Source organism: Lissotriton helveticus, chromosome 7 (assembly GCF_964261635.1).
Source record: "Lissotriton helveticus chromosome 7, aLisHel1.1, whole genome shotgun sequence".
NCBI classification, from domain to species: Eukaryota; Metazoa; Chordata; class Amphibia; order Caudata; family Salamandridae; genus Lissotriton; species Lissotriton helveticus.
In genome coordinates, this window is record NC_136068.1 from 1101533853 (window position 1) to 1101561696 (window position 27844).

General features: G+C 44.3%; 1 protein-coding gene across 2 annotated transcripts in view; it reads right to left on the reverse strand.

The window, feature by feature from the left end:
• Nucleotides 1–27844, reverse strand: part of KIF19 (kinesin family member 19) — a 425797-nt gene that overhangs the window by 387119 nt on the left and 10834 nt on the right. For both annotated transcript variants that reach the window (XM_078654238.1, XM_078654237.1), the window contains exon 2: nt 23696–23776. In XM_078654238.1, the coding sequence (XP_078510364.1) occupies nt 23696–23776 (81 nt within the window). The remainder of the gene's footprint in view (nt 1–23695; nt 23777–27844) is intronic.

Here is a 27844-nt window from a genome sequence, read left to right on the forward strand (position 1 = left end):
CAATTTCAGAGACCATAGAACAGTCAGCTACATCTTAAACTGGTTTCCAGAAAAGAGTAACATATCCATCACGCCCTATGACCTGGCCTATTTCTACCCTAGGTCATCACTGGTCCCTCCACCCAATCTCAGAAGTTATAACTCTAGAATTAACAAACATCTCCAGGTCAACCATCAAATACCCCTCCAAAATCGTTATGTGAGTCTTTCTGGTCTGGAGGGAGTTGTTTGACTGCATCATGTCATGCAAACTAGTAATCTGACCGTTCCTCCCAAAAACACAGAGTCAAACTGTTTATTTTCTCCCTTTGAGTTTGAGACAAAACATACTGAGCCCCAGGACACTTCTAAAAAAAATGGTGACCAGTACCATTGTAACCAATCAATCCCCCCACGCTGTTGATCCTCTTCAGGATATAAATACTACTTCAACAAACACAAGAAAAACTAGGTCCAAAGAGAGAGAATCCAGGCCCTTTCTTCTTGCCTCATTCTGGAATATAGCAGGGCAATGTACTAAAATCTTACTCGAAGAATGGACGACATTCATCTCCAACTTCGATATTATAGCCCTACAAGAGACATGGCTACTCGACGCAATACATATTGCAGGGTACAAAACGTATTTCTCACCAGCCACACCTTCGACGTCAGGACGAGCAAAGGGAGGTCTAACCATTTATGTCTCCAATCTCCTGACAGCGATGGAAGTGGTTACCATAAAACTTGAGTCTAGCTACCAGATCCTCGCCCTAACTTTAAATAATAGGGACAACTTTCTTTTAGTGAATTACTATAATAATCTTCCGGAGAAAGAGGCAGTGAACCTGGTATCCTCGATGCGTTCTATCCTCCTAACCCACATAGAGAAGTCTACCAGAGAAGAAATGATAATTTGGGGGGGCTTCAACTTGGGCCCCTGTCTAGCTGGTAACGATAATACCTGTGGCATTCTTGATGAAAGGGACAACCCAATATCTCACTTTAGACACAGTACTCTTGGAAGCCAACTCAACGAAATTATGTTTGAGTTAAATCTTGTCCAAGCAAATAACCTCTCTAATGAGAAGTTAACATTGGCCCCCACATTCCATGGTCAGGGTCATCAAACAACAATAGACTATATTTTGATCTAAAATGGTCAGAGGACTAGGGACACACTATTTTCAAGGCACTCTAATGCCCTTAGTGATCACTACCTGCTAAGCATCTCCTGTCCACTAGCTTGTAATCCCAAAGATAACCTTGGTTCCATCTTAGATCAAAACAATCTGACACTGAATAGATTAAATGGTTACGCCCTGAAATGGGGGAAAGTAGATCCATCGGAAATAACTAGTCAAGTGATTTCAGGGGCTCTTCCTCCCATCTTGAAATGCCTTGATCCAGATACCATAGATGAGGAAATTATATTTAATTTCGGCAGGATTTTTAAAGCCATAAATGATGCTTTATGGATAGAACTTAAACATAAATCCAAGCCGAAAAAGGGATGGTTTAATCACGAATGTACGGCCACCTACCAAGATCTAAAAATGGCATTAAGGAAAGCGGTTAGGATCCCACTTGAAATAAGAACCCTTAGGAAAAAATACAACATTGCCCTAAAGAATAGAAAAAAAGAGCTAAAGTCGCTTCTCTGGGCCCAACTGCACGAAAGCTGTGCTCTTAAAAACTCTGCCGCTTTCTGGCAAGTTATTAAATCTCCTTTTTTAGTAAATAACATAGATCTTCCAAAAATAGACGTCGCGATAGAAGAAAAGGACTGGGTTCAGCATTTCTCAAAGATTTTTAAGATCAACTTAGAGGATCCCACCTCGCATGATTATCCCATCCAGGACACTACAATTATTGACAAACCTGAAAACCCTTTCCCCATTGATCTTCACTTCTCAATGGAGCAAGTTGATCTGGCCCTACGTGCAAGTAAAGGCGGCAAGGCACCGGGCCCAGATGGCGTCCCTATTGATTTCTTTAAAGCACAGACGGCCATTTGGATCCCCCTATTAACTAGAGTATTGAATGCAACATGCTCTATAGGTCTACTGACCTCATGGTCTAAATCTATACTTGTGCCAATTTTCAAAAAGGGAGATAGGACGGTAGCAGGTTACCGACCCCCTATCTCACTCCAGGACTCGCTGGGAAAGGTGGCAGGTCGCCTTATACTCGAGCGATTGCAGGACTGGGCGGACGATGGCAGGATCATTTCGGACCTCCAGTACGGGTTCCACCAAGGGTTGGGGACCGTAGAGCAGGCCCTGAATTTGACATTACTAATAGACAAATATGTCCATGCCGAAAGGGGTGACATGTACATGGTCTACGTGGACTTATCGTCCGCGTTCGATTGTGTGTCTCATTCGAAACTCTGGACCCTGTTGGGCGAAATGGGTGTACCATCAAACCTGATTAAGTTCCTGAGGGAACTCTACTCAAACGCCACAGCCAGGGTTCGCTATGGGGTGCGGGTGGAGTTAACGGGGGAATTTGCAGTGGAAAAAGGAGTTAGACAAGGCTGTGTCCTGGCTCCCCTCCTCTTCACTCTATATACTAATGGTTTGGAGGGAGCGATGATCAGGGGATCCCAGGATCTTCCTATGGCGAATGGCCGACCAATACCTGCGCTCCTCTACGCAGATGACGCCGTCATTTTAGCCCGTACTCCCTTGGAACTCCAAAAGAGCGTGGACAGATATTCCTCCTTTATGGCAGGTCTTGACCTGAAAATCAACACCAGCAAAACGTTCGTCATGAGGGCAGGTGCCGGACGTAAACGAAAAATGAGAGACATCCGCCTATATGATCAAAAATTAGCGACCACACAAAACTATTCCTACTTGGGCATAGCAATAGATAATAAACTAGCCTGGAAAACTGCTATAGAAACTAGAAAACTACTCTTCTTAAGAACTACAGCAGCTCTTGTTAATTTTTCCAGAAAGTTGGGTATGAGACCTCCCCTTGAACTAGTTAAGATTTACAATGCTAAATGCCTATCCGTGGCCCTTTATGGAGCCGGGCTCTGGGGTTTTGTGTCTATACCTGAAATTCAGAAAGTGGAAAATTCCTTTCTGAGATACCTTTTGGCGGTCCCAAGGAGTACGGGCACTATGGCCTGCCACATGGAGCTGGGCCTGCCATACTTAACTGACTTAGCGAAGGCTGAACCATTACTATTATGGCATAGAATTTGGAGATCCGATAAAGCCACCCTTACCCAGTCTATCCTTACTGATTGTCTAGTGTTGGACAATGTCCACAATTCCAGGTGGTTGTCCTACATTAAGAAGTTCCTGCAAGATCTGGGATGGGAGAGATACTACCACGACCCCTCCTCAATGACTGAAATCTCAAGAAATACACTAAAACGAAATGTTTAGCCCACTTAGAGGAACTGAGACTAACGAAAGAGGCTACGAAACCATCAGTAGAACTCACTTTGTTAATACAAACGACAGCCTCTATTCAACCATACCTTACATTTAACAACACAAATTACGAGAGGTATCTCCTGGTAAGGTTCAGGCTGAATGTTTTTCACCGTTTGGTCACATTCCCCACTCGAAACAACTGGGCTAAAGACCTCTCGTCGTGTCCCTGTGATGACTTCTCTGCACAATCGACCATACATACCATCCTTTTTTGCAAATTTTATCACGGTTTCAGGAAAAAGAGGCTGGTCCCACTGCTACAACAAACTGGCCATAGACAATGTCGCCCAGCCTTTCTTTTCTTGCAGCAGTTGGAGGGAGAGAAGATAACTTACTTTGTCGTGAATTTCCTTAAATGTATTGTTAGACATAGAGCGTTTTTAAATTTGTTATTTGTCTTTTAATAATGAGAGTTATCCTATGAATTTTTAGTGACATTTTTAAACTTTTTATTAGGTTTTAACAAAACTAAAAGTAAGAAGATATAGGCATAGTTTCTCATGCCGAGTTTATAAGTGACAAAGAAATGTTTTTTATTTTTTTTATTTCCAATTGAGCTATATATCTGTGAGATCAGGTTTGCCTCTCTTTATCTCCATATATTGAATTTTTTTTTAAATGTATTGTGATCTGATTGTTGTTCGCTTTTTATGATTTATATTTTAAATCGAAATAAAGCTCAATTGACTGACTGACATTCAGTAAAAAGGAATAAGATACACAGTTTGGTGATTACTGAATCATAATCCGCATGTCCGGTGTTTACCAGGAACTTTTCCCCATTTAATTCTGGCAGGATTGATCTACCAAAATTTTCCATGGAGTGCAACTATTATGACCTCTGATAATTACTGGTACTTATACAAATCGCACCCCATATAATTGCAATCCAATGGCAATTCATTACAGTCCTTGTTTTATTATATGTAATTGTAAATCAAATCAATGAAAGATTTTCAACCACAACAAAATCTTAAATTCTTGTTGGGCATTAATTTTGTTGTCATTTAGTGTGCTGGTAACTGGTATTCTAACTTGTCATTCAGAAATCCAACTGGGTAATAGGATTTGTGTGTGTCCTTCCGAATTCCGATTGGTTACTGTTATTTAGATTTATTATTCAAAATTCCAATTGGTCACTGGAATTCCGATTGGTTATTCAGGATTCTGATTGGTCAATTGTATTACTATTTTTAAGTCAGAATTTGTATTGGTCACTGGAATCCCGATTTGATTTTCAGAATTTCATTTGGCCAATAGGATTTCTGTCTGACTTTCAGAAGTCGGATAGTGAATGACAACTAGAAGTGCACTGTCTACTGGAAATAGAAAATGCTAGCTAGATTTCAGTTGACACTTTTGAGAGACTGACTGGCTGTCATTGTCTACTTGATATAAATCGCTCATTCCGAGTTCTAATTATTCATCTGGAATTAGAAACTGCGAATTTGGGATTAACTGATACCAAGCTGTAACTCAGACCTGCTCACAAAGGGCTCACATTGTAGTATTCATTTGAAAGCAAGAAGATGTAATTCCAAGTCCAAACCAGACAAATACTGCAGTGTTCGAAAGTGCCATATTCACCCTAAAGTCATATTATTCCAAATTACAGCCCATTGTTGGCAGTGAAGTTTGTTAAGAGGCGCTTATATTGAACTAGTGACAGTAGATGTTTTCACCTGCACTATAAATAAAATATGATGTCACCCGTGCTGCATTTTCTAAACACAGCAGATTGGCTCATGCCCCCAGGGAAGGCCCTGAAAGCCTGTTCGCGCACGGTGAGATAGGTCCTGAGTTTGTTGCTGTGATCTCTGTCTTACCTACAGGTCACATGTTAGCATTTTGGCGGGGTGGACCCATACGATTTGGAAATAATAACTCTTATCATTTAAAGCACACAAGAAAACCTTTAGTTTGTGGTGCGCGCCATATAAATATTCAGGGGCAGATTTACAAGCCCCTTGCGCCACTTTTGCGTCATTTTTAACGTGGAAAAATTTACGCAAAAGTGGCGCAAGGGGCTTGTAAATCTGCCCCTCAATGTCTTTAAAGTATCAAAAAGTCACCATGACTGGGACGGCGGGTTTCTTCATACACTCAACTCCCTATGGAGTCAGGATGGCGGCTGGGTGCCCCGGAGAGGCCAGATATCCTGTGACACAATACACCATTTCAGACTGGCATCTGTGTGGCGGGAAGACCCGGGCTCCATTGTATGGCTGCGCTCTCCTTCACCGAGCAGTTCTTGGCAGCTTTTATTCCAAGAAAAGGCCATCTGAAACCTAATAGTGCCTCGGCATCGTGCCTCGCCTTTCACTAATGAAAGGGTGAACCCTGCTCTGGACTTACAGGTGAAATCTGCTCCAGGTGGCAGGCCAGCTTGAAGGGAAAGCACAAGGTCGCCCAACAGGAAGGCAATATTCCAAGAGGAGAGTCTGTCGATAAGCCTCTGCCAAGGTGTATTGCTATGGGTGACATTTTCATAATTTTAGTGCAATTTTGATTGAAATTTCAATGACTATAAGTGAAACTTTCATGCGATCAAAATCAAGCAATGAAGATGAGGAAAACATATAAATATCAGAAGTTTCACCCATTTGAGCAACGAGAAACTCAAAAAAGATCTTAAAACTGCTGCAAAGCGCCAAAAACGGATGGGTCACTTCGAAGCGCCTCGCATCACTGTCCCACAGGACCTCCATCCCTCCTTGGGTTCTGGGGCACTCGCTCCGCCCTATCATAACTTCCTCCACAGCTGTCAAGTTTTCAGTTTGCTTATGTGTGGCATTTCCATGATTTGGGTGTACTTAGGAGTGACATTCTACAGCCAAATCTTTTACCCTTTGAGTGACCTTTATCTAGGACTGTGCGTATTGCAATCAGTGACTTGCACAGTTAAAGTGCTTTCTCTGTCACAGAAGTGGACGTCGTAGCATTATAAATAGACAAGTCAAAATGCCCTAATGCGTTAACCAGGATTTAGTTCTGTGTCTCTCCCCTTAACACAGACAAACATTTGTGAGAGGCGCGATAAGGCGTAACATTGCATTTCAGTAGCTTCAGTCATACTTTAAATGAAACTAACGTTCTTCACACCTCACACATCTCAAGCTCCCTGCCGGAAATAGATAGCAATGGCAACAAGCATTGGAAATGCAATAGGTCTCGCACCATTAGAGTTAGTGCTTTTAGAATTGTTTATGGGTTTTTTTTGTAAATGTTTAGCATTTTTGTTTCCTGTAGCCAATGCTAAAGTATTACAAATAAAACAAGCATTTGCAATGCAATAGGTCTCGCATTAGGAAAGTTTGAGCTATTGGTATTGTAAATGACACATTTTTTATTTATGTGCTTGTTTTGAAAATAGCGAAATTAATAGCTTTATCATTTACAATGCCAATAGTTTTATCTTTCGCAAATGTGACACCTATAACATTTGTAACACAATATGTGTTGTAGCACTGAGTGGTATTTGGAGTGTATGTTGCATTGAGCGTAGTGTAATTATGTGGCATGTAATTATGTGGTACTGAGTGGGATTTGAAGTGTATGTTGCATTGAGTGCTGTGTAATTATGTGGCGTGTAATTATGTGGCACTGAGTGGGATTTGGAGTATGTTGCATTGAGTTTAGTGTAATTATGTGGTGTGTAATTATGTGGCACTGAGTGGGATTTGGAGTATGTTGCATTGAGTTTAGTCTAATTATGTGGTGTGTAATTATGTGGCACTGAGTGGCATTTGAAGTGTATGTTGCATTGAGCGCAGTGTAATTATGTGGTGTGTAATTCTATGGCACTGAGTGGTATTTGTAGTGTATGTTGCATTGAGCGTAGTGTAATTATGTGGCGTGTAATTATGTGGCACTGAGTGGTATTTGGAGTGTATGTTGCATTGAGTGCAGTGTAATTATGTGGCGTGTAATTATGTGGCACTGAGTGGGATTTGGAGTGTATGTTGCATTGAATGCAGTGTAATTATGTGGCGTGCAATTATGTGGCACTAAGTGGTATTTGGAGTGTATGTTGCATTGAGTGCAGTGTAATTATGTGGATTGTAATTATGTGGCACTGAGTGGGATTTGGAGTGTATGCTGCATTGAGTGCTGTGTAATTATGTGGGGTGTAATTATGTGGCACTGAGTGGGATTTGGAGTGTATGTTGCATTGTGCGCAGTGTAATTATGTGGAGTGTAATTATGTGGTCCCCCCAAAACAGTATCCATAGCGATGTAATTCTCTTCCCAATGAATATTGCAGTGAAGTCATAAGCAATACATTCGTTAATTTATACATATATGGGAAACTGTAACTTTAAAAAAGAGAGTGCATATATTTTACGCAATAGATATAAATAAACAACTGGTTTTAACATGACAGTTATCACCTATTCATTTAGAAGGATCAACCTACTGTGTGTTTACATAATCAAACTCAATATACAAGGCATATCAAGAAAAAAAAAATTGGGATAAACACAGAGGAGGTGGTAACAGAATGGGTGGTGGAGGGAGAGCCACAGAGAGCTAAAGAAGAGAGCGAGGTATAGAGGAGGGTACAGAGATATAGAAAAGAGCTGAGTGAGGAGGTAAACGAGTGTGGGTGAGGGGGGACCCAAGGATAGACGCAAATAAAGGCAAAAATTGAGGAGGGAATGGTACAAAATGTGGAGGAGTGAGAGGGGAAGGTCCAACGGGAGATGAAGGAAGTGGGGACGGTAAGTGGTCGGGAGGAGTGAGTTAAGAGACAATGGAAACATTATTGAAAGGGGAGGAATGGTAAAAACTGAGGAGAGAAAAAAAGTGAGAGGAGCAAAGAAACAGAGATAACAAAAGACAGGTGCATGTAAAGAAATCAGGAGGGAGCTAAATTGGTTAAGGGGGCAGATGGGAGGAAGAGAAAAGGGGAAGAATGAAAATAAAATGGGAGAGAAAAAATTCGGCTGAATCTACCCCTGAATGCGAGTGTCCAAAAGAGGAGGGAGCCGACGCCTAGACTTGAACCGGTTTCCCAGTTCCAAAGTCGGCAGCTTTTGCCGTTATGCCACATTCTGACTCAAGTAATAGGGCCTGAACACAAACACGAACATTATTGATCAAAATATTCTCTGAAAAGTTGAGTTCTGTTATTTACAGCTCTGCGCTATGTCCGGGTTTAAGAACACGGGAGCTGGAAGACAATTGCCTGTTTCAGACCGACGCCCGTAAGCATCTTCGTTCATGGAGGGGTCGCGAGCTGAGTGGCGGGAGACTAAAGTGCGAGGACGATGACGGCATCTAAAGAGAGGAGGAGCGCCATGTGGGTCGGCGAGGGAGGATGAATGAGCTAAAAATAAAATGCTGTGGGGTTTGAGCGGCACATGACCCGGCCCTGGCATTTCTCCACACACCTGCCCACAGAAGCATTCTGGCCTTTCTAATGTTATTTCTCTGTAATACTGACCAGTTCCTCGCTCGTCAAGTTGCCAGAGCGCAGGGTTCTCAAGCCCTGCCGCCATGTGGCTCTATCCATTTCGGCTCATGAGATGGGGTTGTTAGACCACTCTAACACTATAGTAATTTAAGGCAAACAGACCCTGGAAAATGAAGAATACGAGGCTATTAAAAGAAGCACTGGTAAAGAGAACAGGTCTTGTTTTTATGTGCTAACACATACAGCAGTAGCGCTTTCAAGTGAGGCACACAGCAGGGAGTCCGCAGGAGCGGACAAACGGGGCTGTAGCTGAAGTTTAATTGTAAGGTAGGAGCGGAGGGCTACCACTAAATATCATTAGGCGATAGGCGAGAGATAAATAATGAGGCCGAGCTAAGACGTGATTAACAAAGTCTCAAACTACTGGCGGAAGAAGGCTCGTGGAAGCAATCCGATGGAGGCAAGGGGCAAAAGTAAATAAAAATAAAAAATAGGAAAAGTTGAGTCAGTGCCCTGGCACAGCTCTGCGTCTCCGAGTGTTCATGTGTTTTTGCAGTTTTATATAGCATGAACTCGACGCGATGGTATAGGAGCGCTTTTTACACGAGCACAAGTTGCATTACACAAGAACACATTTTTGTTAGCAACGGAGATTAAGTGATTTGCCCAGAATCACAACAGGATGTTGAGCCGACGCCTAGACTCGAACCCTGTTTCCCAGTTCCAAAGTCGGCAGCTTTTGCCGTTATGCCACATTCTGACTCAAGTAATAGGGCCTGAAGACAAACACGAACATTATTGATCAAAATATTCTCTGAAAAGTTGAGTTCTGTTATTTACAGCTCTGCGCTATGTCCGGGTTTAAGAACACGGGAGCTGGAAGACAATTGCCTGTTTCAGACCGACGCCCGTAAACATCTTCGTTCATAGAGGGGGCGCGAGCTGAGTGGCGGGAGACTGAAGTGCGAGGAGGATGACGGCATCTAAAGAGAGGAGGAGCGCCATGCATGTGGGTCAGCCAGGGAGGATGAATGAGATAACAAGAATGTGGCGTAATGCCCAGAGCTGCAAGCGAAAAGCTAGAAAGCCAGGTACAAGTTAGAATGTCAGCTCACTATACTGTGACTGTGGGAGAATTAGTTAATGTTCCTGCGGCTTTAAGAAGGCAATGTGTTCTTGTACTATGCAACTAGCTCTCATGTAAAAGTGGTGCCGAAGGGTGTGAAGGATGGGGGTGGGCGGGGAGCGTAGGGGTGGCTCGGGCTCGGGGCCGAAGTAATGACAAAGGGTGTGAAGGATGGGGGTGGGCGGGGAGCGTAGGGACGGCTCAGAGGCCTGAGGCAGAGCGCACCATATGGAGAGGGAGGGGGGTGGCAGTGGGAGGGTGATTGATGGGCGGGGCAGTGCTGGGGAAGCCTTTGATGTGGCCTGGCGGCCGTGGAAGCCGGGCCTTTGAAGTGAAGCTAAGCTTCACTTCAAAGGTGTCGGAGGAATGCGGGCGGCTGTGCACGCGCTTTTAAGCTCAATGCGCATGCGCATTGAGCTTAAAAGTCACGGGCACTGCAAGGAATCGCCACGATTCCTTGCAAGTTAGATAAAGAGTCGATGAGCCCCTATAGTCTCGCTTGCTCGATGCGCATGCGCATCGACAGGCGAGACCTAAAAAGCCATAAACATTTCTAAAAGCTCTAACTGAAATGGTCTGAGACCTATTGCACTGTGTGAGGGTGAGGGGTTGAGGGTGAGTGAGGGTGAGGGTGAGGGTGGGTGAGGGTGAGTGAGGGTGAGGGGTTGAGGGTGAGTGAGGGTGAGGGGTTGAAGGTGAGTGAGAGTGAGGGTGAGTGAGGGTGAGGGTGAGTGAGGGTGAGGGTGAGTGAGGGTGAGTGAGGGTGAGTGAGGGTGAGGGGTTGAGGGTGAGTGAGGGTGAGGGGTTGAGGGTGGTGAGGGTGAGTGAGGGTGAGGGGTTGAGGGTGAGTGAGGGTGAGGGGTTGAGGGTGAGTGAGGGTGAGGGGTTGAGGGTGAGTGAGGGTGAGGGTAAGTGAGGGTGAGGGGTTGAGGGTGAGGGGTTGAGGGTGAGGGGTTGAGGGTGAGTGAGTGAGGGTGAGGGGTGTATGTTTCAGATAGTGCATGCAGTCCTGTGTGGAGATCCCTATATAGTTCAAATTTATTTTTAGGGATAGTTGCCCAGAGGATCTAATAAAAGGCTAGCTTAAATGGTTTTGGTTTTACTTTAAAAGTATGGAGCCAGTTGATTACAACAATCAGCCGAGGGTTGATAGTCTCTAATGGCGGCCTCTGGGCCCATATAGGGTTTTATTGGACTTATTGCCAGACTCTGCTATCCTCGCCTTAAAATTTGCTTTTTTGGCTAGTTGTACTTCTGAATAATATTTTTTCTAATGCTGCCTTATAAGTCCTTTTGAACACAATGTTGTAATTGCTCTACCATTGTCTCTAGAAGTTTACAGTGCATCTTGGGGGGGCGCTAGAGGGCGCCAAGCAAGATGGCCACACTCGAGTGAGGCTCTTGCAGTTCGGGCGATTCACCCTGTAATTTATCCTGGTTATTGTGCTCCTCTAAATACCAAACGTATAAATGTAAGCATCGGAACTTGGAGGCGGTATATTTCGCTGTGATCATTGCTTTTACCTCTTGACGGGACTGAGGAATCTGCTGCTGACCTCCGAAGCCGTGAATGTACAAAATGGTGGCGCTGCGGACCTGAGGCGGGGAACTGTGCGTCGCCGTGGAGATCGCTAGGGACGACTCACCCTCTGTTTTGTGCTGCCCGGGGGGCCCGAATGTACAGCAAGCCCTGCTACTGACTGCGGAAGAGAGTCTGCTGGTCCCGCTCGCGGCAGGAACTTTTACCGTGAGACGTGCGGTTTGGAGCTGCGAGCCGATGAAGAGGTAGGCAGGCACTGCGGAGCTGGGCCGGAGACCCGGGGGCGATAACCAGAACAGCTAGCGGACTGTATTTGAAGTCCCCCAGGGCCGATAACACTCGCTGCCAAACATCGGTAGTGCGTAAAAGTGAACGACGCCCTGCCGGCACGTAGAGCGCTCTGCCGGGTACCCTGGAGTCCCTATCTGACCTGCATGCACTCCGGGACCGGGACGGCTGCTTTGGAGGAACGCCCTAAGAGGAGAATGGAAAAGGATTTAGTGGATGCGGCGAGGCGACAGAACACCGTGTGAAACTGCACTGGCCCCATCATTGGGAGTGCGATGAGACTGTACAGATTCCGTAGGTAACGTTTAGCGCTTGTGCTACTGCGGTGTTATGCATTATTATATTTCAAAAAGCTTTGAAAGGATTGGCTGAATCAAAACAACCCAATCTGTCCAGAACTTAAAAAAAAAACACATTTCCAGGGGGTTTGAGGCAATGTCTGCAAACTGCGGGCAGAGAGAATGTGCGAAATGTAAAGCACGACACGGCGGGCAGGGGAGGGGGCGGAGCCGGGGTGTGGGAGGAGTGCGGGAACAGACGGCGAGGGGAGGAGAGTAGGAGGAGGAGAGTAGGGGAGGCACGGCCTAGCGGCCGTGCAATCAAGAAGTGAGGGGGCGGGAGAGTAGGCAAGGCAGGCGGCTGGGGGCATGTGCACGCGCTTTTAAGCTCAATGCACATGCGCATTGAGCTTAAAAGTCACGGGCACTGCAAGGAATCGCCACGATTCCTTGCAAGTTGGACAAAGAGTGGATAAGCCCCCATAGTCTCGCTTGCTCGATGCGCATGCGCATCGACAGGCGAGACCTAAAAATCACAGCTTTACTCACACAAGACCCTATGTGGCGCCATTCAAAGGATCTGATACACCCCCTCCGCACCCGAACCCTTTGTCAATTAAGGCCCTAGACATTATCATGGATTTTACCACCATTTTAGAAGAAACAAAACAACACAAAGACAGGAAAAACAACAAGATTGAATAGAATACACCTCCAGAGAAAACTATCAAAAGTAGGAGAACTTATCTGAATGACTGAGTCCAGAAGACTGAGACAAGAAATGGAAGAGAGCAGCAATACTTAGCAGAAACACACAATATTCTGATCAAACAAAGAAGGGAACCTAACGGCCTGTGAGGCCACATAAACTCTACAACCTTGATAGCAGACTCACAAGATCTCATTTGCCTTCCTAAAAAAACGAAATACAAAGAGATGATGAACGGAGTGCTGAAACTTTTCAGACACCCCCAGCCACAGATCTGGGTTGAATTCATCATCGTTCTTTAGCTCACTTCGCCACCCCAGTTAAGACCCAGCTATATACACATCAGTCTTGACCCTGTGACTCATGGGAACAGTCCAGTCCGAACTGCCAAAGCCAGGTCTTACCTGGACGAGAAAAAAGCATCCTGGGACCAGTTTCGGGGTAACTAAGCTCATCAGCCAGGCTAGCTTGTATCCAGTGGCAAAGTGAGCAAGGGACCCACGTTTGGGCATACCCTGCCAACGCTCCCAAAAAAACTTACACTGATTGCCGAAGTGATATGTCATGCACTCGAAACAAACCTCATAAACACAACGTTTCAAGCCTTGAACAACTAGTCCATTCTCGCTTTAACCTCTAAAATCTATCTCTGAGGAATCTTGAACCATGCAGATCAATAATTGAGATCAGTTCTAGAACAGCACAAATGTAGCTTAACAAAGAAAACATGGATGATCTCTTAAGATCTTACAATACCTCAGTGTTGGAAAATGGCCTTCTCTGAAGGGCCACCCCAAAGTTTTTGCCTTTCATCTCCTATTTTTCTGACCTTCTTTTTGTTGGCTTTAGGACTCTGAGCGCTTTGTCACTGCTGACGAATGTTAACCTGCAAGTGCATCTCCCCTAAAACATGGTAACTGGTGTATACAAAATTGACATATTAAGTTTACTTCTATTCCCCTTGTAAAGTGGTAATCATATACCCAGGACCTGTAACCTAAATGCTACAAGTGGGCCTACAGCACTGATTGTGACACCCACCTAAATAGCCTTTCAAACCTGTCTCAGGCTGCCATTGCAGGGGGCCGGCATGTGCAGTTTACTGCCACATCAACTTGCCATTTAAAACCCCTTGATAGTCCTTAAACTCCCCTTTTATTACACATAGGACCTCCTAAGGTAGGACCTAAGTAGTCCTAAGGGCAGGGTGCTGTTACTACTGTTATTACTGTGTTAATAAAAGGTAGGGAATGTACTTTTAAGTTTTGCATGTCCTGGTATTGACAAACTGTCAAATTCACGTTTTCACTACTGTGAGGTCTACATCTCTCATTGGTTAGCATTGGGAATTCCTTAAAACACTTTTAAGCTGTAGTTTCTGATTAGAAAGGAGAAGCTAAATCATATTTCATATCTTTGGAATGGTAATAATACATCTTATTTAGTGGTAAAGTTGGTTTTGACATTACAATGTTAGAAATCCCACTTTAAGAAAGTGGACTTTTATCTGCTCTTAAATTTGCTCTTTGTGCCTGTAGCCTGTCTCCAATAAACATCTGGGCTGGATCACAGCTACACTTTGTGCATTCCCTCTAGACAGCCACAAAGACAGGAAGGGTTGGTATGACAGAGGACTCATCTGCAGTCTGATGACCATCATGGGCAGGAAGAAATGTGAGAGGGAGCTCATACTTATATCTGAATAGGCTGATTCCTGTTCCCACACAAAGGGCTGATTACCCCCACAGATAGCCTAGCAGACAGGGCTGGGATGAAAGGGGACCTGTGCACTTCAAAGAGCTACTTGGAAGTCACCCCCCACTTCAAAGTCACATTTGGATGTAAGTACTGGGGCTCTGACCCTACCAAATCAGTGCACTACTGGACCTGGGAAGAGCTCTGCTGGAGTAAAGCCTGCTGTGCTACAAGGATTGTCAGTTTGCCTTGAATGAGTGTTCTGAAGGAAATGCTTCTCTGCTTTGCTGAGCTGCAGCATTGCCTGCTCATGTCTGCCCTGCTGAGTACAGGGATTGGACCCATCTTTTTTAACCCAGAGTGACTTCAAGGGCTTTCTGGCTTGCGTCCTGTTTTCTCCAGCACACACAAACTCCCTACAATCCTCCTGGTACTGCTGGACTCTATGAATCCTACCCATGCCTGATGTGCCCCCTCCAGTCCTGGACCTCAGAAGTGAGTTTTGCAGCTGTTTTGCTACAAAACAGATGCGTCATCACCTTTGTCCAAATTGCAACTGACGCATCACCCTTCGACGCAGAGGCCTTTCGACGACAGTGGTTCTACAGCCTGCGAGGCCGATGACAACACTCTGCACAGCTCGACGACGATGCATTGCCTGCATGACAATGGAGCTCAATGATGACGTAGTGACCCAGTTGTGTGGAAAAGATCAACGTATCATGCTCTCAGCGGCGGCGCTTTGCTCCATTCAAGGTACTTTTTCAGCAGGACCTGCACAAGTCTCATTGCCAGCCTGTCCTCCATTGTGCTCGGACTGAATTTTGGATTTACCCTCATCCCTCGCGACCTTAAAAAACCTTTTAGCACTATTGATTTCAAAGAACTGTTTTTGCAGTTATTCTCTCAAAATTCATATCTTGACTTCTACTGAATTGAGTTTTGTCATTCTGGTCTTGTTTTACTCAGATAAAATATTCTCTATTTACATAAACCTATGTGGATTCTTTTTGTTTGTGTTTTCATTGTGTTACTGAGTGCGTGTGTTGCACAAATATTTTGCACTTTGCCACGTTAGATAAGCCAGAATGCTCTGTGTCAAGTGACCAGAGGGTGAACACTGGTTATATTTTAGTATGTATCTAGCTTACCCTGACCAGAGTGGTGGCTCCTGCTTTGACTCTGCCAACCAGAAACCCCATCTCTAACACTCAGCATACTTATATTCTCCAACACTAAAGAGAAGAATAGCATAGTCAAAGAGAGAAGCAAACATCAGGAAAACCTTGCTGAAATTAAAACCACTCCTACCATACTGAAATTACACAATCAGGAACCATTCAAAGGTATTCTTCACAACTGAACAGGACACTTTCAAACTATCAAATAGAAATCACTGATCTCGTTAAAAAGCACACTCCAGACCTTTTGCTACTAACAGACATAGCTTAAAAAACTTTCCAACCAATGATGGTCTGAAGAAATCCATCATTTACCATCCATTCCCTGGAAACAGCACCAACTGTGTGGGACAGCTCAGGTTATGGTGTGTTAATATGATTTGTAGAGCACATGGTTACCCTTACAACAGGGCTTCCCAGCGCTGGACGCAGAAAAATTGAAAAATAGCAGGGCTTGGTAGGTTTTCTGGGTACCGTATAAAAGGGTCTCTTGTGTGAATTTATTAATAAATCTATCACTGGCATCAATGAGGATATATTAAGACAAGATTTTTGGTAACAAACACCTTAGCGATCAGTAAAGGAATCACATAGCTAGGAAACCCGTGTTGACGAGTATCCAACCCATGTACTCTTTATGGCTTCCCTGTTCACTTACATCACAGAATAAACTGGATATTGTAAGGGCCTGTCTGCTCATGCAGATATGCCCACACATAGGATATAGTGCACCATGCCTTAGGGCTGAAAGCCTGCAATAGGGTTGGCTTAACTATATCTTATGCAGTGCATGCGAGGAATGGCACATAGGGCTCTGTGCCATGTCAACTCTTCCAATTTTCCTGCACCAAGACACGCAGCCTGCCGTAGCAGAGTGCATACATAGCCTTGGTTAAGGGGCTCTGTGTTGGCACCATCAGTGCTGGAGGCCCAGAGGACCCTCTTCAGTACCCTTGCCCTAGGTTTAGGGGTCCCATTTACTAGGGACTTTTAGGGATAACTGAAGTTGTGCTAATCATGCTACAGTTTTGGGGAAAGAGATATTGTGTTAGGTACCTGGTTAGCAGGGACCCAAAGCACTTACAGTTCAAAATCACATCAGGCATCGGATAAAAATTGGGGGCTAACCATGCAAAAAGAGGCACTTTTCTACATATGTTTTTCATTTTTTCTGAAACAAATCTGATTCTGGATAGCCTCAAACCATGAGGCATGCTGCTCCAAAAACAGGCGCAAGCACATGAAAGGAGAGTCAACCCAATTTCTTTATCATAAATCAGAGCATCACTGCCAGGTCAAGATCTGCAGAGTGAAGAGTTTTGGTGGCAAAGTAGGGCAGTATAATTTCTGAGAGAATAGGAGCTCCTGAGTAGTGCATAATCTTATGCGTGGTAAAAAGAACTTTAAACAGGATGCACTTTTCAATTGGAAACCAGTGAAGTTTCAGAAGAAGCCCTGATGAAGGACAGAATTTAGAAAGACCAATCAATTGAATTCTGGAGTAATTGCAGCCTCATCAGAATGGATTTCTTGAACCCAAATATAAAATGTTGCATTAGTCAAGACGCGCAGGACAAGGCATTGAACGATCACCTGTCGAATTTAGAATTGATCTAAAACTATGATAGGTTTGAGGCTTCTGATGCGACCGGAGCAGGAACCTGCAAGAGTTCTCACTTGAGATTCAAAGGAGAGGAAGTGGTCAAGCCATATGCCTAGATTTTTGATAGATGATTTGGGTGGAGGAGAAGGTCCCAAAGCCTTCGTCCACCAATGATCACCCCAACTCTGAGTGTGCTTGCTAGACAACAAAATCTTGATTTTATTAAAGTTAACTTTGAGATTATTGTCATCCAACCAGGTAGCCTCCGCCAGCATACACTCCTGAAACTTAGCAGCATCTTGAGAGGCATACAAGAGAAGGAAACAATAAGTCGAATATCATCTGCATATGATACTAAAGAGATCCCCAAAATTTCACAATCTCCGCCAATGGCCTAACGTATGCGTTAAAGAGAGTAGACTCAACAAAGAGTCCTGTCGGACCCCATGTACCAAGGGATGTAGCTAGGAAACAAAAGGAAGATAAAGGACCTGAAAAGAGTGGTTGCTCAAAAAGGAGATAAACCAAGAAAGAGACTTGCTGCAGACACCTTATGCGATACAGTGTCAAAAGTGTCACTCAGGTCCAATAGAGTAAAGGCGGCCAAGCCAATCTAGTCAGTTATTCTTCGAAGTGATTCTGATACTGTCAACACGGCTGATTCACAACTGTGATTCAGGGGAGAGGAGTTGGCCTAATGGCTAAGGCGGTCGACTCTGAATCTGGGGAACTTGGTTCGAATTTCGGCAATGATGCTGAACATGCTGTTATTCTGGGCAAATCACTTAATCTCCCTGTGCCTCACAAAAAAAAATAATGTGTCCTCATGTAATGCAACTGGTGCTATGTAAACCGCTCTAATACCCGATTCAGGTCAAATTTGCGATATATAATACTCTGTAAATTTTAAAAAATAAAAGCCTGAAACTATTTGGGGACGTATCAAGAATGTGATTTGTTTCAAGAACTTCAGTTACGAGTTTGTTGACATGTTTTTCCTCAACTTTCCCTAGATAAGTTTCAGGTTTATAGGGTCATGGGAACATTTCTTTAGCAGACGTAACACCTTTGCCTGCTTCCATGCCTGGGGTACAGTTGCCAAGGATAGAAAGAAAGTGGCCCACTCAAGAGATATGGGAAGAATGGCCTCAGAGAGTTTAAGAACCAAAGCAGGTTTAAGACAGTCATTTGGGGAGCCTGATTTCGCTGCACAGCACAGAGTCGAGAAAGAGGGCAGATCCAGGAGAGCAAATTCAGTGAATGTCGGCCCAGGTTGTAAGTCAGCTGAGCAGGCAGAGCAATCCTTGGTATCAGTAAAGGCCTTAGATTCAAAATACAAGTAAATAATGTTGATCTTTTCAATGAAAAAATCGGCTATGTTGTTTGCTACATTGATCAGTAGAGGCCTCAGCTAATCCTGTCATGGTGGGTTTTGTGAGACTATTTATAATAGAAAAGATTTCTTTTGAAGGGTTTTTACTATTTAAGATCTTATTGGAGAAGAATTCCGCTTGTACTCTCCTTACAGCTTTGTGATATGTTTTACTAGCACTTATGCTTGTTGTGAAGGTCGCTGTATCCTAGGAATTCCTCCAGGCTCGCTCAAGAACTTTGCAATGTCTTCTCTCTGCCGTCAACTCCTTTTTAAACCAGGGGGTGGAAGTCTTACTTCAGACCCGGGCTTGACAAGGTGGTAAAAACTTGTCAAGGGCTGAGATGAGCCAGATGTTTGCCATAGAGTCAGCTCATTGAGTTCATGATAAGCAAAGTGATCACCTCCAAGAATAAAGCATTGTTAGGTGACTTAAGTCTGATGAGAACAGCAAAGTGGTCCATTGCTATCAGCTTTCTTGTGCAATAATATTCTGGTGCAACACTGCCTGGCCCCACCGATGGGATTGGTATGACCTTGCATCTTATCATTGTGTCACCAGGTCTGATCACGTCAGAATTCCCACTTCCAGTGGATTAGTCAGATCGCTACCTAATTCCATTCACGCTTTCAATATCCAAGATTTGCTTGAGAAGACAACCGAAAATACATACACAATGAGTTAGAGAAAACAATACTATTAACTGGAAACCTTATAAAGCTCTATTATCAACTACTCCCTACAAAATATTTTCTTTGATCAAGATATCAATGACAACACAACACAATATTTGGACAGTGTGTCAGACATTATGGGGTTGCTATCAACGTAAAACTAAAAAGAACAAAAGGCAAAAGATCTATAAACTGGTTATCTAAAGAACTCAGTGATGAAAGAAAAATCCTGAGAATCTCTTGGTGATTATGGAGACAACGTCCAGTCCTAAGAAATCTTGCAGATCTGAGAATGAGAGGAAACTACACAAAAAACTGTGGTCAAGACTAAATCAGCTGTTCTCAGAAATAAAATCGAAATAAAACTAATGGAAGTGGTAAAAAACACACCTCCCACTCTAGCACACCCCTTATCCTAGCTACAAGGCAGAGATACGAGGAATGTGCAAAATTCTTCACGAAAGATGAAGAAGATGGAGCTCTCCGTTAAATCTATTCCAGAAGAGGAGGCTAGAGTCACTCTGGTAAAAACAAATTGGTAGGCTCCTGGCTGAATTATAGAGAAGTCCCAAGTATTGAGATCATACAAACCAATTTGAAAATTGAACATTCTCCCATTTTTTCGGAATGTATAAAAAACGACCTTAAAGGAAACCTTGCAATCCATCACCCTGTTCTAACTGAGGTTGATCAATACTTTACTTTTTTAAGGGACAATACCTGACTGCTTCAAAATTGGCCACATCGTTCCCTTACAGATGAAAATAGGAACAGATGTGATGTGGATGAGCCTACAGCTTTCACCCAGTTTCAAGCCTATCATTACTTGGCTAAGAGGATGAAAGCTCTGTGGCAATAAAGCTTAACCAACACATCAAGGATAACCTTCAGAGTGATCATCAGTCAAGGTTCGGGAGAGAAGGCATGACTGAATATCCTATACTAACTTTTATTGACGATGCCTTGGGTTTTCTGGATTCTCAAGACTCATGTCTCTGTATCTTTTAAGACCACTCTGTAGCATTTGACACAGTCAACCTGCAAATGCTTGTGTAAACCATAAACGACAGAATGGGACTAGAAGGAAACAGAGAACACACTCTCGGACAGCTACAAGAAGTCCCTCAATGCTACATACACTGCACATTTAACCTCTACACTGGAGCCCAAGCCAATCACCTGGAAAAGACCCTCATCTCATTCCACTTCTATGCGGATGATATTAAGCTTCACATGAAAATCTCCTCTCAAAACAATTCTCCACTTAGAGGCCAGGCTCATCAAAAGATCAAGAACATACGAACACATCATCCCACGATTGATGTCACTAAACGGACTGGCTTTCAAGGCCCAGTGCCAATACGAGCTTGCTTGTATCACATTCAAAGCCATTCACACAGAAACGCCCAGCTACCTCAACCAAACACGAATAATCTCAAGGAGACCATACATCCTGAGAAGCAGAGACAACTTGCAGCTAGAAATTCCGGCCTTCAAGAAAGAAAGGATAAGAAAGCAACCCTTCTCAGGCAACACACTCAGGATTTAGAACGCCATCCCCTGAGCAATCAGGCCGCCTTCCAACTTTCAACTATTTAATAAGTAACCCTACTGTTCCGTCACATTTTGTACAGAGAGTAGATATCCTACACCAAACCCATCAGTGCCATAGCTTTGAACTGTTTATCCTAATTATTTGTTAGCATTGTGCAAAGTGTCCTTCTTCAATGTGTAAAGTGCTCTGATACCTTGTGGGTCTTGTTCACTCTTTATAAAAACCTTTACTTAATTAATTAATAAATAAATAAATCCAGTCATGGTTATACAGTACTCCAGTCACCACCCACTGGAGCCTCTGCTGGACTGGTATGTGAGTTACTCTGCCTCACCATTACTGTCCTTTTTAAGAGTTACCATGAAAAGCCAGGCTGGTGTAACTACACGGGAATAGGGCAACCTTGCAAATAACGTTATTTTGCAAGACACTGCCCCTTTATTGGCCAAAACCCACAAATCAAGAGATTACAAGACATCTGTAGATAGTGGGAATGATAGTAATGCATCAGGGTATCACCCCTTGATTTAGCACAGCATTCTAAGGGAAGGTATCTATGCAAAAATAGTCTTCCTAAGGGTCCTTAATTCGATCACTGACATTATTCGTATGGGACTCTTTTAACCTGCATTCTCTGCATGGACGTCATTTAGGGGTCATCAGGGGTTGCAGCTGACCAATGGCACTGCATTTACGACCCGTAACTTCAGGGTGGCTAAATCAGTGTCAGGAACACAGTGCAGCTCGTTCTTACAGACGTCAGTTGGGACTCCACTTTGTTTATTTTCTTTAATTTTATTATTATACTATAAGTAAATAGTATTACATCATTTGCTATTAGTGTAATAAAACATGGAGTACAATTAGCTGGAATCACTGGTGTAACGAAACTTGTGAGAGTGGAGTGGTGTGGCTCACTGGTTAGAGGCGGCAGACCCGGAAGCAGAGGATGGCCCGGGACCAGGGTTCAATTCCCGACACGGCAGGGTCGTGGACCAGGGTCAGCGGACTCGATAATTCTCGCTTCGGTGCCTACTCTAACCAGGGATCACACTCGGCAACTCTGGGCATTAGCTTGCCTCATCTCCACAACGGCCCCCCATATACACCGGGGATGCCTGGTTTCACCTTGGAGATACCCAGCAGGGATCATCTCACAGGGAAAGCCAGGACGGGTTCCCCAGTGGTCTACAGCGCTGGGACGCCCCATTGCTGGGGTAGCCATGCGCTTTACAAGACAACCTAACCTAACCCCCTGCAAGGTACATGAAGGGGGCCCCTCCAAACTCAATCAGGAGCTCTCCGACCAGAGTGTTATGGTGAGGGGGCACCCTGGAGCTGGTGGGCCCCTTCGCACCACAGCAGGCCGCGGCGGCCTGTGTTACGCCACTGGCTGGAATATGACCTTCCCTGGCAGCGGAGGTATGTAAAAAAATGCTTTGAAATCTATATTGTGTGAGTGCTTGCGGGTGAGAGTGTGTTTACGTGAGCTAGTTTGAGTAAGTATCAATGTATGTATGTGTAAGAATGTGTGTCTGAGTGAAAGGGAAGGTCAAGGGTGTGTGATGTCACTTCCGCTACTCCTGGCTTTGTGTATCAAATTGTAACCTCAACCCCTGTGGCTTAAAGCAGAATAACAAGAACCCCTGCAAATTAGTGTTGAAAATGGTGGCGTAATGAAACATGAGGGGGGCCGCTGCAAAGTTCATGGAGGCGGCCCCCATTCTCCGGTCCCAGTCAAGAGCTTTAAGGACAGAGCCCTCACCGCCCATTCACAGTGCTGCAGGGGGCTGCGTGGAGCTTGCTCCCCCAACGCACCGCAGGGGCTAGAGGGGCTATTGTTACACCACTGTTTGGAGACCCCCTAAATATTATTTAGCCTACCCGCCTCACAAATACACTATTGAGTTTGCCCAAGAAGGAGCCCTAATAGGCTGGTGCCCCTATTTGCTGCTGGGATGCAGGGGCACACGTCACGCACCTGCTGAGCCCCTGTTTCAAACCAGATGTTTTTAAAACATTCCTGTACCTGTCATGCTTACACAAGACATCCTGGGGCTTATTTATGAGCCCTCATGTCACTTTTGCGCCACCGGTGCGTAACGTTTTGTGACGCACCAGCGGCATAAACAGTGAGCCTTGTTGCTCCATATTTACAAAGTGATGCATCTACCTAGATGCGTCACTTTGTAAACCCCTGCGTCACATTATACCTGCACCAGGTATAATGTATGCAGGGGGTGTTCCCACACAAGAAAGGGTCGTAGAAGTGACACAGTAAAATCTATGAGATTTCACTGACCACTTCTAGGACGTAAGTGGGTCAATATCTCACGCCTGCCTCATGGAAGGCGTAAGACTGACGCAGGCACATTCACATGGGACATGCCCATGTGTAATGACCCATTGAGGGAGTTGCGTCACTTTTGTGACACACTCCAGCTATGCGCATTTTTGCACCTACAGACACGTCAGAAATACTGACGTATCTGTAGCTCCTTGCGACATGATGCGTCATACTTTAAATATGAGGCATCATTGGTGTTGCAAGGAGGGCGCAATGAAAGTTGACGCATTGCTGTATTCTCGCAGCGATGCATCACTTTTCATAAATGAGGCCCCCTGTGTTTTATGAATGACTATTAATACATTCTTGATCACCTCCAAATTAATAAAATGGTTTCCAAGTGAGAGTGAACATGCCTGGGTGCCATGGCCAAACAACAGTTTGCAGTCACCACCTATGCGGATGTCCATTATTATAGCCGGTGTGTGATTGGTAGGGGAAGCTTAAGCCTTATGGGGAAAGGAATAAGAGTTCACCTGGTCATCCACTTTGTGAGCGATGATGGTGGCACCTTCTTCGCGTTCCAGCTCGCTAACGGGACGGATTCGCAGGGCCACCTGTAGAGGGAAAATAGAGAATTTGTGAGTTTGTGACAAACACTATGGAAAAAAACCCACAGAAGATAGCCGTTTTGCTTTCAGAAGCAGGAGTATGTCCAACATTCTATGTACAGTAGGTGAGACAGGCTACTGCTAATCCTTCCAGCAACCACCCAGCGTAGGCACAACAAAGGGCATAGCAAGCACCAACGCCCACAAGAGTCCTTCCAAACGTACAAGATGGCTGGCTGCCCCTCATCCGGTTGCTATTCTTGTTCCTGCCCTTTGCTTGTTTGAAGGAATAGGGATTCTGCAAAAAGTTTGCACATCATTTAAAAAGAAAGAGGCAAAAAATAAATAAGAGGAAACTTTTGTTAAACATGAGATTCCACTTCAATGAGTCAGTGGTAATTTCTCAGCTGTATCACCAAAAATAAACTTACCTAAAAGCAAATATTGTTCAGCATTGTACTGATCAGTCCGGTACAGGTAAGGGCGGTGGGGCAGGGCAGGGTGCGCCCGGGGAATGGGGAAGGGGAAGCAGACAGACGACGAAATAGGTATTATTTATTTAATTATACCTAGTCCATCGTCTGTCGACTTCCCTGCTTTGAATCCCGCCCTACCGCGTTTACCTGTGCCGGCCGCCGCTGGCAATGATGGCAAATAAAAAACATCCAGGTAAGATACCCTAAATTCGTATGCTTTGTGAACAACATTTCTGGGTCTGGCATTATCCAAGACCTTTTGATGACACTAGAATTATATTTAATATACTCATGTACAGGGGCTTTCAGCAAGCTCTCTTCATCCACTAGTCCATAGTTGTACCATCTATATTTTTCTTCTACATTTTAAGAAACGATTCTTAACCGGGGTCCTTGGCCTATTGGGGGTCCATGACACCTACTCAGAGGTCCGCAAATGTTTAGAACATTAGATAATATTGGCAGATTAATAAAGTATATAGCCATAAGAAGCAACATTGGAATACTTCAAACAGTGTAAATGTGAAGGAATTTGAAATTGGAGGCTAACAAATAATGTTATCCTTATCTTGATTCTCGGGAGGAGGGCAAGGACAGAAAACGGAATCTAGTATGGAGGTCTGGTGGCTTGAACTGAAGCATTTGTTTGTGCAGAAAAAAATAGAACATGCATTAGAAGGAAAAAAGACAAAATGATATGCTAGTTAATTATATTGCTTTGTCCTTTAGAAATAAAACATTTTGAAAAGCTCCAAATCTTCCCTTTAAAATTTCGGCTTGTATGTTTTATAGTGAAACTAAATAAATAATTTGTGTATTTGTTTGATTTATACTTGTTTCTGTATTTTTGTGTATTAATTTGAGATTAAAATCATATAAATTGTTTCAGCGGGGTTCCCCAGCTTCCAGCAGTGATTCAGTTAGGGGCCAAAGAAAACAAAAGGTTACGAACAACTGCCCTATATAGCATGTGGCACTATTTAGCCAACTTCACTGCGACACAGGCATGCACAAAGCCACCTCTCAAATCAGATAGCAGCAGTTTGTATGGACTGCAGTAGGGCACTGTATGGTCAGTAGAGGGTTGCCAAACCAAATAGATGTGCTAAATCAGGACAGTCACCCAGAATGCATCTTATAGCAAATAAATGCTCATAAAACTAGAAATTACACTATGGAGGCAGGAAGCTTCCGCATAACAAAGGGAAGCATGAACCACAATGCAAGAAAGGAAAAAGCTTCCCTGGGTAGACAGAGACATAATTGGGGTGCAGAATAGCCCCTCACGCCCGGCGCCACAGCTGCATTAATGATAGCTAAGCGCTGGTGGACAGACACGAGCAAACATAGGAAATATGAATTCACAAAAAGAGAAGACAATGCCCAGAAGAGTCCTTCACATTAACTGGTGAATTTAAAGACACAAAATGCAACTGTTTCAAGGGAACAAGCATAGAGAACAGTTGCAAATCTAGAAACCACGTAGGGTCTGGTAGTTGACAGGCGTCCGGGACGGGTACACAGAATGGGCACTTGCCCTCTTTATGTGTAATTCACAAAGGGTGCTATGTGACTGAGAAGTCTTCCAGAGGCATTACTCTCTGCGGTATTTCAAGCTGACACCAGCGGTTGGCAAGCCAACAAAGTAACAGGGTGAGCCGAGCCAGAGCCAAGCCGAAGGATGTATCTCGGCTCTACGAGCCGAGCTCTAAAAAGAATTACTGTGTAAATCATGCAACAAACATCACATAAAATATGATAACGTTTCCTCATAATTCAAACAAGTTTATTTCTTTAACATGTGGAAGCTTTGACTTTAATAAGTCACACTATATCTAAGTATGGGCAGAAAATTCGTTCCGCTCGCGGAATTTGCAAATTTTGGGCAATTTCGCGGTCCGTGAGTCGTGCGAAATTGCCCAAAAATCCGCAATTCGCAAGTTGGCGTGTTTTTTTTCTTGTTTGTGCTTCAAAAATACAATCTCGCGCGTGCGGTATTGACTTACCATGATTCTGCGTTCGCTGATGAGTTTTCCTCCCTGTTCGCGTGTGCTGCAAGATTTTGGTAGCTGTCCGAGCGACGCCGCGATCGCGAACACGTCATTGCGACCCGAAACAGGAAATTGCGGACCCGAATATCTCATTGCGACCCAACACAGGAAATTGTGAACGCGAACACGTCATTGCGACCCGAAACAGGAAAAAGGCATCGCGAGCAGGCTGGTTAAGTGGAAACAACATGTTCGCGACCGTTGCGACCGCATGCGCAAGTTCTCGTTCCCCAACTGGTAAAAAAATCTCACAAACTCGCAAAAAAAAAATTTGCAAGCTCGCGGATTTTGGAGGATTTTTGCGAATTGTGATTACGAATTCGCGCAAATTCACGTATCGCGAATTCGCAAATTCCGCCCATGCTTAACTATATCACTGCACTATCAGATACTTATTAAAAGGGATAGTTTTTAAGCATGAACTTAGAACCATTTCTGCTCCTTCCACTGTCTTGGCGACAATGCCACTAGTGACTTCAGAAGCAAGTCAGCTGTCAAGTGCACCTTGTATGTAGCCCTGTATCAGCCTGATACATTACAAACTCCTAGCGCCTTGGTGTGGTACTTCAAGTCATGATCACTTACTCCAAGTGCTGAGGCCAGTTCTGATCCCTTGAATAGAAACCACACGTCTAGACCTCCCAGAGCAAGAGAAAAACAACACTGTAAGAACCAGGATGCACATATGGTAAGACTGTGTCTTAGGGGAGAATTTGAAGCACTCCTCCAGGGTAGAGCATGCTATCCGTCCAGTAATGTATTTCGGCAGCAAAGCATGGCTATAGAAATGCTTTCATAGGGCATTTCTACATAAGTTTTATAAACAGACACCGTGTGGGTTCTAAAATGTAGCACCATTTTGCCTACTCATCGTGGCAACACCAGGAAATTTGCTAGATGGCAAATGTGTTTGAGCAAAAGCACCTAGGACACGCCCTCGCCCAACGGGAGGTGAGTGCTAGTCCCCAGGAGCCCTGTCGCACACACATCCAATTAGCGCACCCTCAGAGGATGGGAGTCAATGCCAAGACTGAGCGGGGACTGAGCTTGGAGCCGCTCGCCTTCTAACAGCGCAGTCAGAGAATGATAACAATTAGCGTGCTTTGCTGCTGCAAATAGCATGTCTTGTTCGGCAGGTACTTATTAAGGCTGCGTGAGGTAGAACCACCAGGATTCAAACCTCAGGCCTGCAGGTTACACACAGATTTCTGTAGCAAGCATATTTAGCCACAGAAGTCACAAGACATCACCTGAATCAGCAGGTGATGTGCTCACATTACACAGCACCTTTAACAGGACATTGTCCGGTTAGGAGGTGATCCCCACTTTCTTCACGAAATTCTGCTCTCATTAAGAATCCTGAACATGCCCAGATGTTCTGCAGAGGGGCTGTGACCTCTTAGACACAGGTATGAATGTGGAAACACCATTGCAAGAATGGACAATGGAAAAAGTTTCTCGCCTATACAGCGATGGAGGAACTAATATCCGTCAACTCCAATGGGGCATGGATGGTACTTCCTGAAACAAAGGCGCCCTCAGCTCAA